Below are 12,109 nucleotides of genomic sequence, written 5' to 3'. Positions count from 1 at the left end.
AGCTCTTCACTGCTGGCTGTTTACTTCCTAAGCACCCAAATACACTTCCAAGTGTGTTGTAAAAATTTTCTTAGCCGGTACAGGAGTAGTGCTGTAGATTTAAATGGTGGGAGGGTGCTCATTTTCTTAGAACTAATTATATTAATAAATTTTGGAATAGCAGAGGAAAACAGATTTCATTATTCTCATGAAGGCAAAGCTTTATACAGCTGGAACAGAAAATTCACCCACCATAAGGTGAAAACCATTGAATACCAGAGATGGAAATTTTCTGAAGAGCTGGTGCCTCCTGTGGCACTCATTCTTAAAAACGAGCAATCACCATTCTTGCTGCTTCCAGATTAAAAGTAAAATGTAGGCTTTGTCTCATCAATAGCTCCAGCCCCAGGCACGCAGTTCATGAAGTCTTGCTAAAATGATGTAGCCGCATGATGTGCGTTCGTCATCAAAAAGGGGATGTGAGTTAGAGCGAGCTGCAGTACGTATTTTTTCTTGTAGCAAGTGTTAATCCAGTTTCTAGTTTCAAGGCACGAACCCCAGCTGTGCGTTCTCTGTGGCCGGCCTCAGGGCAGAGGCGGCTCGTGGTTTCCTCCAGGGCCGGGCGGCGGAGCGGCGGCGCTCCCGGGGAAGGGCCCCCAGCTGCGGGCACACAGGGTGTCGGGGCCCGGGGCCGCGAGGGCCGGCACGAGGCTTCACAGACGCTCCCGCCCCCTTTCTGCCGTGGGTTTTCTCCCGCGTGGATTCCCAGCTCCCACAGACGTTCCCAAAAAAGGTTTGAAAGGCAGCGTGGAGCAGAGGCCACCCCAGCCTCCCCCCGCGCGAGGCCGCTGCTCGCTGCTGCTGCCGCCGCTCCCTCCTGCCCTCTCCATGGTGCCCCCTGTGCTTCCCCCCTGCGCCCTTCACTTCCGGCGTTGCCACGGGCGGGAAACTTCCGCTTCCGACTTTCTGGTTCCGGGTTCTCCGGTGGAGGCGGCGATGGCGGCGGCTTCCTCCTCGGCGACGGCCGCGGGGCCCGGCTGGAGCGACTCCCAGTTCCGTCGTTACTCCTTCGAGACGCGGCCCATCCCGCGGCTCAGCCACAGTGACCCCCGCGCCGAGGAGCTCATCGAGAACGAGGTGCTCTGGGCAGCGGCGGCCAGGGGCTGCGGCGGGGTTGGGAGGCTTCGCTTCGCCGCGCCGGGGTGCCAGGCCGGGCAGAGCGGGATGCGGGGCTCTCCCGGGTCCTGCTGCCGTCCCGGCTGCGCTGACCACCGGGTTCCCCCGCGCGGGGCCGGTCGTTGTTGCCGCCGCCCCGTCCCTCTCAGCTGTAGCGGACGTTTCCTTTCGGTGCCGCGGTGTTGAGTCGTGAAATTTACGGGAAACGTTTGGTTTAAGTGCTCTGTTGTGTGGATGAAGATCGTGGAAATGTGTGAAACCATGGGCACGTGTTGGTTGTTTTCTATGCGAGGGTGGCCACAGTCGTGAAGGTTGCCTTGCAATAGCAGGTTTTGTGTCGGTTCTGGACAAGCTCAATCTAGTTTTGATAAGGTTGTTAGTGTGGTGGCGATGGTGTTGTTTTGTTTGTTTGGTTGGTTGTTTTGTTGGTTGGGTTTTTTTTTTTTGTGTGTGTTTTGTTTTGTTTTTATAAAGCCTGCAAGAAAGGAAATTTTATATGCACAACTTGGAAACACAGCAGATATTCTTGTCTAGGTTGCGCACTATTTACAGGTGAGGAGATAGGTGGACCTTTTGTAACAGGTCTTCCTTTTGTAATGTTTTTTGTTTTGGTGTAGAAAAGAAAGGGTAATGTCATTTTTTTAATGCCTGAAGGTTATCTGTGATCCATTAAGAATAGATGTGAGTGCTGTATCTGGATTCAGAGGTATCTTTCTGCCAGTATTGACCCTTTCATAGCTGAGGCTGGAAGTGACCAGACAGAACCTGCTGTGTCTCTTTGCTACATGGTAGGATCAAGTAGGCCTAAAACTGTTCCCTGCTGGTGTGTGTCTAACCTCGTGTTACAGATTAGCTAAGTAGATAGTGGAATCTGTCCCATTGATACCAGGAGCTTGCTCTAGGAGCAAGCCACCACTTTCTTAAAACTTCCCATCATGTTTTGCTTGTTTTTCTCCCTAGAACAAGGTATCTGATTACTCTAAATGCCTTTTCTAATTCCCTGTTTTCAAAAAGAGCTTATGTGGTTACAGTAATGGATATGATCATTCTCAGGTTCAAGAGGTCCTTCAATCAATAAACTTCCTGTTTCTCTCCAGGAGCCAGTGGTGCTGACAGATACAAATCTGGTTTATCCTGCTCTGAAGTGGGACCTGGACTACCTCCAGGAAAACATTGGCAATGGGGACTTCTCAGTGTACAGTGCCAGCACACACAAGTTTTTGTATTACGATGAGAAGAAGATGGCCAATTTTAAGAATTTCAAACCCAAGTCTAGCCGGGAAGAGATGAAGTTTTCTGAGTTTGTGGACAGACTCAAAGAAATACAACAAAAAGGGAGTGCGGAGCGGTAAGTGATACATGGAGGTTTCTCTGATTCTGCAGGTCTAAGTAGGGAGTAAGTTTCTCTCCAGTCAGTGATGATTAAAACCTCTCAAACTTTTCATTTTTTTTATCACCCTGCTTTTCCTACAGGGCTGCTACTTGACAGCAGCCTTGTTACCTGAAAAAAAAGTCATACCATTAGTTACCTGTTCACATTGTCTGCAGAGACCTTTTGTTTGTGTGTTGTTTTTTTTTTTTTTTCATTTCTCTGATCCTCTATGTCTAAATGTAAGTGTGGCTTTAAAGTAACTTGGTGCTGAAATGCACTGGGTTTCCTGAGCCCTTTTTTGCCCTCTCGCACTTCTAGTATAAGAGGTAACTTATTGTAGATGAGTTGGAGTGGTGACATTTATCTGGGGATTATGCATGAGTATGTTTGATGTTTGATAGTGGCCAGTCCGTTTGCAGTTTCCTCTTCCTGCACTGTGAGGGAGTTGTTCTTGCTCTAAAATTCTCTTTTTACCTTGCAATTGTTGAAGCAGAACTAAATTCTGTTCCTTTCTCTACTGGGAAATCTTTCAGCAAAGTTTGGGGACTTTTTGAAACCATTTCTTTCCATGGGTGTTCATGGTGTGTGGTGTTAGAACAGAATCTCTAGGAGTTATGTCTCTTTGTTTTTGAATCTATCTAAAGAGATACAAAGATAAGTCTTTATGTTCATGACAAAGCTTAATACTTGATTTCTGCTTGTCTCTGGGAAAATACAGGCTATATCTGCAGCAAACCCTGAATGACACAGTTGGAAGAAAGATTGTGGTGGATTTCCTTGGTTTCAACTGGAACTGGATTAACAAACAGCAAGGGAAACGTGGCTGGGGTCAGCTGACTTCTAACTTGCTTCTTATTGGCATGGAAGGTAAGCAGGTTCCTCTGGCTGGAGGAGAAGGGGAGAAGATTTGCTCAGCAGTTGTGTATTTCGGTTCCAGAAGGTCTTTCAAATGTTTTTTCCATGAGTTTCTAAGTGTTTCTTCAGAGCAGGCAGTTTAAAGCTTTAGGGTGGGAAGGGACTGTTGTCACAACTTAACTTGGGTTGTAGAGAGGAAACAACCAAAGGAATAGCCTGTGTTTCCCCGGGGCTGTACTGTAAGTGCCTGGATGTAATCAGTTCGTGGAAAGGCTCTGTGTGAGGTATGGTAGGTGCTGATAGGGCAGTGTTTTCAGTAATTGCTAATCGTATTCTGAGACCTGTTTATTGTTGGAATGATTCAGATACTGTAGATTTAAAATGCTCAGAGTCTGCAGATTTAAAATGCAAAAGGGTTTGCAAGTTAAGCAAAGTTAGTCTTCTGGACTTTTCTTAGCATGCACAATGTCTGCCCAGGAGGAAACGTTGATTATTCTGTGAAACATTTGTTCTTATTTGAGCTGGTACACTGGGGAGGAATTCTTTCAATTAAGAGCTGAATTTCTTCTTGGAAGGTTAGAGGGCACTGCAGAACTTGAAGATGGATAAATCCTAAAAATATCTGGATAGAGTGGAATTCAAAATCCATGTGGAGGCTGACTCATAGTCAGGTGCCTTAGAAGACAGAGGTACTACTACGCTGTTGACAAGGAGAGCATTCCAGTAGAAAGTAATCTCAAAAACTGGGCAAGGAACATACACAGTTTTGTGAAGTGGAATGGCCTGTAATCAATGTGGCTGTCACATCCAATTATAATTGTCCAATTATAATTATTTGGCAATTCATGGCTGTTCAGTTCTGACAGCAGATGGTTTTTCCTATTTACAACAAGTCATACTCAACTTACACTAGTCTGCCACTTTTTTTACTTGCTGAGACATATAAAAAACTTCATATAAAAGCACCGTACCGACACATCCATAGAGGTCATAATATGATTACTGAAATCCTGTTATCAACAGGTTACGCACAAGAACCAAGGCATTGCCTTGAACCAGTGTGTGTGCTAGAAAAGGGTCTGTTTTTACAGGAGTGCGTGATTGTATGATCCCTTTAAATAAAATGTTATGGGATTAACTGTTATCTTAATTCTCTTTAGTAAAAATATATATAAAGAGCAGGCTGAAAGAATAATCTGTGAATTGGCAAACAGCCTGAAAAACATAGTTGTGAGGGATACAAAACGACCTACTGTATTTAAATATTTGATTAAATTTAAAGATCTAGTGGTGACAGTCAAGCTTCATAATTGTTAATCAGACTGAAGAGGCACTGTTGGGAGCTTCAATGACAAAGAGATTTGTTTACTTATTTTCTTGCAAAACTACTAGGACTTTTTTCAAAATCAGACTGTTAGACTTATTTTCTCTAGACAAATAATTTTTGAAAGTCCATTCCACAGCTTGTCATCTAAACAGTGTGTTTATGAAAAAGCTTCCCATCAACATTCGCCATCTGCTATTCATGGAAACAAGCTGAGAATCTTAATCCTGTAGAGCATAAGTTGCTGAATATGGATTTAAGTGGGACAGCAACTGCTCAATAAAGGCTGACTGATACAGTGATCAGTTTGTAACATTCCTGCGGTCATTTTCCTTGTTTAGTTTTCTGAATATCTGAGAGTGTATTTATTGTCCTTAGCATAGAATATAACTTGCTTCCGTCTTTTGTACCCGTGCATGAGAGTGTCTTGATTATCGTCTTTTCTCTCTGTGTAGGGAATGTGACACCAGCTCATTATGATGAGCAGCAGAACTTCTTTGCTCAGATCAAGGGTTACAAGAGGTGTATCCTGTTCCCTCCTGATCAGTTTGAATGCCTCTACCCTTATCCTGTGCACCATCCATGCGACAGACAGAGTCAGGTGAGAGTGGCAGATCTGTTCTCTGCTCCATGCCAAAAAAGGACATTTATGAAGACGCTGGGTGAAGGAAGCTACACTGGATACTGCTTGCTGAGCTTTTGCAAAACCTGTGTTCAGATCTGTTAAGTGGTGAATACACTGAGAACAGATAGGACTGGTGTTTCTGTTCGTGTCTTGTCCTGACTTGCAAGTGCTATAAACGTACAGCACAACTGCCCTGCAGTTGCTGTCTTCTCTGTTCTGTTTCATTGGTCACTTGCTCAAACACAGATTTGCTCAGAGAAAAATGACAGGACTCCTGTTGAAGTTGGTGATACTTTGTGGGGAGCTGCAGGGACCTTGCAGTGGATGTAAGACACAAATAGGAGCGTAAAAGCCATATAGGGAAGATCAGGATGATTTGATGCTGAGAACCAATAATGAGGACGGTCACTGCAGGAAGTTGTTCTGAATTTCTTAATGTTTTCTTCTGTTAGGTGGACTTTGACAATCCTGACTATGAGAAGTTTCCAAACTTCCGAAGTGTGGTTGGCTATGAGACGGTGGTGGGTCCGGGGGATGTGCTGTACATACCTATGTACTGGTAAGGAGCATGGTGAGATTGCACAGTGACCAGCAAAGAGAGGTTTAAAGGTCTTCTGCTTAAAGTTTTGGATTGGCTCTTAAGAGAATTTTGTTTTGACTTCTCCAGCAAGTGTGATATTTTCTGTGATATCTTGAGCCAGTCTGCCTCTACTTCCTGTCTGTTGGATGGGAGTGATAGTTCTCCCTGACAGTACGTTACTGTGTGAGTACTCCACTAATGTGTATGAGAAAAGGATCTGTATCTAAATAAGGAGAGCTTTCCAGAAGTTCTGAGGTCTAGATGATGGAGGGATAGGGCAAGGCCTGTCTAGTGCTGTCTGAACTCATCCATCCAAGATATTTCACTGTAAACTACAGCCATAGTTTCTTTTTTTTTCTTTTTTCTTTTTTTTTTTTTCTTTTTTTTTTTTTTTTTGTGTGTGGTTTCCATGCAGGTGGCATCACATTGAGTCTCTCCTGAACGGGGGGATTACCATCACTGTCAACTTCTGGTACAAGGTGAGTACAAGCACCTTCCTGCGCAGCTTGGATAGCTCTATCCCAGAGGATTTTTTTTTTTTTCAGGTAGAGATGTATCAGCACCTGTTGTCAGTATGAGAACTTCATTGCACTGAATCTTTTGCTTTAAAGCTGAAAGCTACTTTCTCCTTTTTGAGTGGTGCATGAAGAACTGTGTGGCTGGGAGAAGGTGGAATAATCTGCCAATTTGGGATGCATGCAATGAGCTATTTTTGATATTTCAGGGTGCCCCAACCCCTAAGAGAATTGAATATCCATTAAAGGCTCATCAGAAAGTGGCCATAATGAGGAACATTGAGAAGATGTTGGGAGAAGCCTTAGGAAATCCACAAGAGGTACAAAAAAGAACCATATAGTCACTGCTGTTGAAATAGTTATAGCTTGATGCAGAACTCGAGATGCCAACTATTTGGCTCTGCAGGTGTCACAGTGAGGGTAGGAGAAAGCAAGCTTGCTCTGTTGCTGTGAATGGTTCTTCCTGCTGTCTTCAGAAGGTCCTTTGGCTACAAAAAGGCAAGCTCTTTAATTTATCATTCTGGAGAGGACCACTACAAACAATGGAGTAATTGTTCTTGGATATGGGGGAAGGTGTACTTTGGATTTGGGCACTGCTAGAGAAGTGTTGCTCCCAAACTCTCTTCAACCTTCTGCAGCAACAGTACCCAGTATGTGCCAAAAAAATGAAACTGTTTTACCTGTTGAATCCAAATCTCTTAAATAAGAGAAATATTTTCTATTAAGTTGTGTGCTTCCCCCTTAATGCACACTGTAGTAATTTCTGAATTCCTTGCAATTTTCACCAACTGTTATTTCAAACAAACAGATTGAAGTAATAAGAATATGCTTTTGAGGCTCTCCTGCTGATCTGAAAGTGTAAATACTGGATGTGAACGGTCTGTAACCCTTACCATTGTGCAGAACCTGCTTTTTAGCACACTTAAGTGGGATCATGCTTCTCCCCTGAGATTATCTTACTGCTGTAACATGCTGAACTTCTCTCAGTGACCACCAAAGTGGTCTTAACTGAAAACAAAACATTAGCAAAATCGTCAGTCCTGTCCTTTCTTCCAAGTGACCCCAAAGACCAGAGGGCATTCAGTCAGTAAGAATGTTCTTTCTCTGCCCTGAAAAAAAGCAACCTGAGGACTGTTGGCTCCTTTTAGTAATATCTACTGAGAAATCACAAATCTAGGCTGAGGAGTGAAAAAGTTTCAAACTACTACTATGAATGCAATGGTTTGGTGACAACTGAAGTTGAATGTTGGCAGAGAACCCTGCAATTTTGATAGAGTATTTGAGGATGTGCTCAAGGGTGCCCTAGTGTTTTATCTAGAAAATACTTTGAAACTGGTTCGATATACCTCAGGCTCAGTTTGTGTGCTGACACCCCCTGCCCCGGGGCGGTCAGCTGATAAGGTGATGTGATGCAGAGGGAGTAGGCTTTGCAGCTGCCATTTCTGTGTAGCTGTCCCAGCTAACAATCTGTTTTTGCTTTCAACAGGTGGGTCCCTTGTTGAATATGATGATTAAGGGGCGGTATGACTAACGCCTGACTGCCCGAGGTGGCTGATGTTGGAGCTGCTTTGTTCACAAGCAACGGAAGATACCGAGCGCTAGTATTGCACGCAGCACTTAACAGACTGATGGGTTGCATTGCCCATCCCTGCCCCACTACAATAAAGGGGGCTACTGGAACTGCAAAACCGTTAGTACCCCATTCATCCTCCACTGTCATCTAACCAAACCTCCTGAGAAAGAGTCTGCACTTATTGGAAGCTGGATTCATGTTCACTAACTTGGTTTTTGTCCCTCTGCCCTGTTTGCCACAAGGAGCAGGGCTTCTGGCACGTAGATGTGTCACTTCAGGGTTTTCAGGCATTTGAAGACAAGCTTGGAGGAGAACCAGGAGTGATCTTGTTTCTTGGGCCTCCTGGCTGGGTTTATGTGTTGGTGTCTGCAGTGGATATAAGATGGGAAGTGACAGGTTTCACAGTCCTTTGTTGTTGGGGAACCTGTCCACACTCAACTCTGGCACCTTTTTGTGTAATGGAAATGAGCATGTGAGATGGCCTGTGTGTGATGAGCAACTGGACAAATGATGCGATTTCTTCAACTTAAGACATTTATGCTTTGGACTTAGTACAGGGTAGAGACCAGAGTCAACTCATCTAGAGTGTGAGCACCAAATCCTCTGTTCCCCAAACAACATCTGTGTTGTAGGAATCTAGATAAACCTCCTTTCTGACAGCTCTCTCTGGGGAGCGAAGGCTTCTCTCCCCCCTCTTCTGAAGCTGCATTGTGGTTAAAAGGGGATGTAGCATTATGAAGGGAGATGCATAAATGCCAGGGCACTCTCCAAGTCTTGAATGATGAAGCCACATTTTTAAATGAAATTCCCCCAGGGGTGCCAAGCTAGACTGTCGAAATGCAGTGTCAGAGAGGTACAGAGCCTACTTGCTCCCCACCAGGAGTGCTGGCTCCTCGGACTAACATGGGAAAGTGCCCTTTTTTACTGAAACTGCAAGAACTCAAGTGTGTGTGGCTGTACACAGGTGTGCGTGTTTGTGTGATGTTGTGTGGCTCCTGTCCATCAGTTAAATCCATGCCAGTGTGTGGTTCCCTTCCTTGTACAGTCATGTTAAAGAGGTCAGGGCTTTCTGCTTAAAAGCGGTTAAGTTTATCTTGATCCTTTTTGTGTTCTGGGACTTGACATGGCAGGCTGGTAAGTGACAAGACCAGGTCACAGGAACCAGATGAGCCTCTGTTTAAGAGTCCTCAGCAAGCACCCTGAAAAATGATTTTGCTTTCTTTCTCCTCCTCTTCCATATGAAAGCTTTAGGCTCATGTGGAGGCTGACTTTTTGTTCCCTGAGGAGTGCTGCACCCTGCTTTGGGGAGTGGTGCAAAGGTCCTGTGTATTTGATGCGGTTGTAATGGATCCCAAGAGCTAGAGGTGGGAGAAGCTGTTTCATAGCCCGTATGTCTCATCCCAGAGAATAGTGAGGGATTTGTTCTGTTGAGACTTGGCAGTGTTTTCCCTGTTGTTCTTCAGGGCATGTTCTGACACGGGATTCTGATAAAAGTGTTGAGGACATGCGACTCAAGAAGTGCTCCATCTTTGGCCTCAGGTCCCATCGTTTGTTGGGACAGCTCACGCACCACTTGCAGTGAGTTCGTCCTGTACAAAGGTGAAGGGCTTCTCAAGCAGGAGGTCCTGGGGCTAGTTTTCTGGCTGCTTTGTAGGTCAGAGGAAATGGAGTGTAATTGGTAGCTGCAGAGTCCTTGTTTAAGAAATATATCTGTGTCACTGAATAGTCTGACTGCCATGTTACTTGTTGCAGACTCTCCAGAGCTGTGGTTAGATCCAGATGAAGGTCACTCAACTGGATACTTAGCAGTGCTCAGCCTTTGGGCAGGTGGGGAAGCAGGCTAAGCTGCTGACTCTGGCCAAAATCAAGGCCTTCCCAGGAATCCTGGGCACATGCCCTTGGTTGAAAGATGCTCAAATGAAATCCCATCTCTGTGCTATTTATTCAGCACGTGGTAATCTCCAGTACTAGTTGTTAGACACCATCAACTCTTGAAGCTCAGGGTGGGAGTTCATATCCCATGTGGAGAGAGAATGGTACTTAGAGAACTTTAGGATCCTTTTTTTTTTCTTTATTTGCCAAAGGTCTAACTTTCAAAGTGTCTGAACAGGTTTTGCTGCACTTGACTTTGTGAAAGCTCATTTACAATGCACTGATGGACTGACTCCCCCCCGTCCCTTTTCACCTTGTGCTTTCAATGCCCCTTGCCATGGTCTTGGGAAGCTGTGTGTGTTCTCTGCTGGGGGTGTGTGTGCAGGGGGTGGGGTGTGACAAACACACGGTACCTTCTGAAGTGTAGTTCTTAAATACAACCAATGTTGAACAACAGAACTGTGTGGCTTTTACTTTGAGAGTTTCTGTCTGGGAGGGCTGTGTAAGGAGATGTGCATATAAAGCTACCTTTTAGTCTTCCTAGTAACTCACTTGGGTTCTTCACTGGTGAAAGCTGCTGGTCTCCAGAACTGCCTTCAAAACAGCAACACCAACTGTACTATTGTGTCTCTTCACAGCTTTCCTCATGCTACTTCTGTAAGTCTGAAAGGAAGGCTGGGGATAAGATGGTATCCTTGAACCCTGTCAACAAGAAGTGTTGATGGGGAAGGAGGCAATTCTCCTCCCTACTCACCTGAGTGGTGTCACCATGCTCTGGTCGCTGATGGGATGACGGAGCAAACTACACTATCAGGTCTAAAGAGTTCTATCAGTTGCTTACCCTTTGGGATAGCTTGTCCTCCATTTGGTGGTTTATCCGATTCATACTCGAGTCAAGGAGATTTTCAGGGGGGGCTTCCTGTATGTACTTCTGCTGTATTTTAGCAGCCTTGGGTGGTGGAGTCCTCTCTACCTAATAAAGACACAAGTTATTTTATGGTAATATTAACTACAGCAGTCTTGGCATCTAACCATCAGTGAAATGTTGGCTAAATCTGAACAAATATCTAATGTGTAGTAAAATAGGAAGAGCTGAATAGAGATTAGGGATGTTGGGGTGGTGGGGAGAGAGAGAAAGAGATGACTGGCTGAACCTGGGGTATCAGAACTGGCAGGTCCAAGGTGAAGCCAGCAGGTCAGGATCAGGGCCAGGGCAGAGGAGATATGAGACACAGCTGTCTCTCACAGCTGGGACAATCCAAGACAGGGGAAGGTGAAGGGGGAGACACTCAGCATCAAAGAGGCTATTGAGGAAAAGAGGAGCAGGCCCAGGCCGAGACTGCTGTTTCTTTACAGCAATTCTTACCAACGAGCAAGCTGACCCTGAACTCAGCTGCTCTTTAGTCCTCAAACGGGGATGGTGTGCTCAGGGTCTCTACAACCTTGTGGCAGGCCTCTGTGTCGATGCATGATCAGCCCATGCTGCTGTGCCAGCCCTGAGAAAACAGCACAGCAACTGCAACAGGGAGTGCTGCATTTGTGTGTTTTTTTCAAGGTACAGTTCTCTAAGCCTTGCTCCTGCTGTGTGTGTGTGAGGAGCTTCCTTGCCCTCTGGTTTATGATCTTTGTCTTCCATTCCTGTTTTGGAGAAGTCACCTCTCTCATCGGTGCCCTGGGAAGTCCTGAAGCCACCACCTTCCCTGGACGCTTTTCTGCTTTGGTGCTGCCTAGAAGGAAAGGGAAAGAGATGCTGTTTCTGTGACAAACACATGCAAAGTAAGTTCTAATTACTGCCTCGCAAAGTCAAATATTTGTTGCGAGCAGAGGACTAATTGTGGGGGGAGGGAGCGGAAGTCGAGGCTCTTGGAGTCTTAAGTGGAACAGATGCCTGGACGCCTTGGGGAAACGCAGCTTTCCTCTACAAATCGGAGCTTTAAATTACAAGGCTTTTACCAACGAGAACAGTTGTGGGAAGTCGTCTGCTCTCATTTGCGTAATGGCTTCTGTCACTGGTGATTAGACACAGGATGAAGGAAAAGAAATTTGACAATTAGGAATGAACGATCATTAATCAGAATCTTTGTTAGAAGGAGGGAAGGGGGGGAGAATATCCCACAAACAATGGAGGTTTCCACTAAAGCCACAGTAAAGTCCATGAGATGCGTAACTCTGAGTGCTGCTGTTGCTCTACAGAGCCCCCTCTGCCAAGGTATGGAGCGGCAGCAAGGGTCTTGGCTG

At 45.3% G+C, this 12,109-nt stretch overlaps 2 protein-coding genes across 2 annotated transcripts in view; one reads left to right on the top strand and one right to left on the bottom strand.

Annotated features, from left to right (window-relative positions):
* Nucleotides 1–12,109, bottom strand: part of SEC31B (SEC31 homolog B, COPII coat complex component) — a 255,192-nt gene that overhangs the window by 42,706 nt on the left and 200,377 nt on the right. The window lies entirely within an intron of this gene.
* HIF1AN (hypoxia inducible factor 1 subunit alpha inhibitor) lies at nucleotides 853–10,330 on the top strand. Its single transcript, XM_065843194.2, has 8 exons — nucleotides 853–1,116; nucleotides 2,253–2,503; nucleotides 3,246–3,394; nucleotides 5,162–5,307; nucleotides 5,784–5,890; nucleotides 6,327–6,390; nucleotides 6,636–6,746; nucleotides 7,913–10,330. Exons 1-8 carry the CDS (start codon nucleotides 868–870, stop codon nucleotides 7,955–7,957), a joined length of 1,122 nt encoding a protein of 373 aa, XP_065699266.1. The 5' UTR covers nucleotides 853–867; the 3' UTR covers nucleotides 7,958–10,330.

This window comes from Patagioenas fasciata, chromosome 8 (assembly GCF_037038585.1).
Source record: "Patagioenas fasciata isolate bPatFas1 chromosome 8, bPatFas1.hap1, whole genome shotgun sequence".
NCBI classification, from domain to species: Eukaryota; Metazoa; Chordata; class Aves; order Columbiformes; family Columbidae; genus Patagioenas; species Patagioenas fasciata.
The sequence above is the reverse complement of the archived record's forward strand: the minus strand, read 5'-3'. Positions and strand labels throughout refer to the sequence as shown.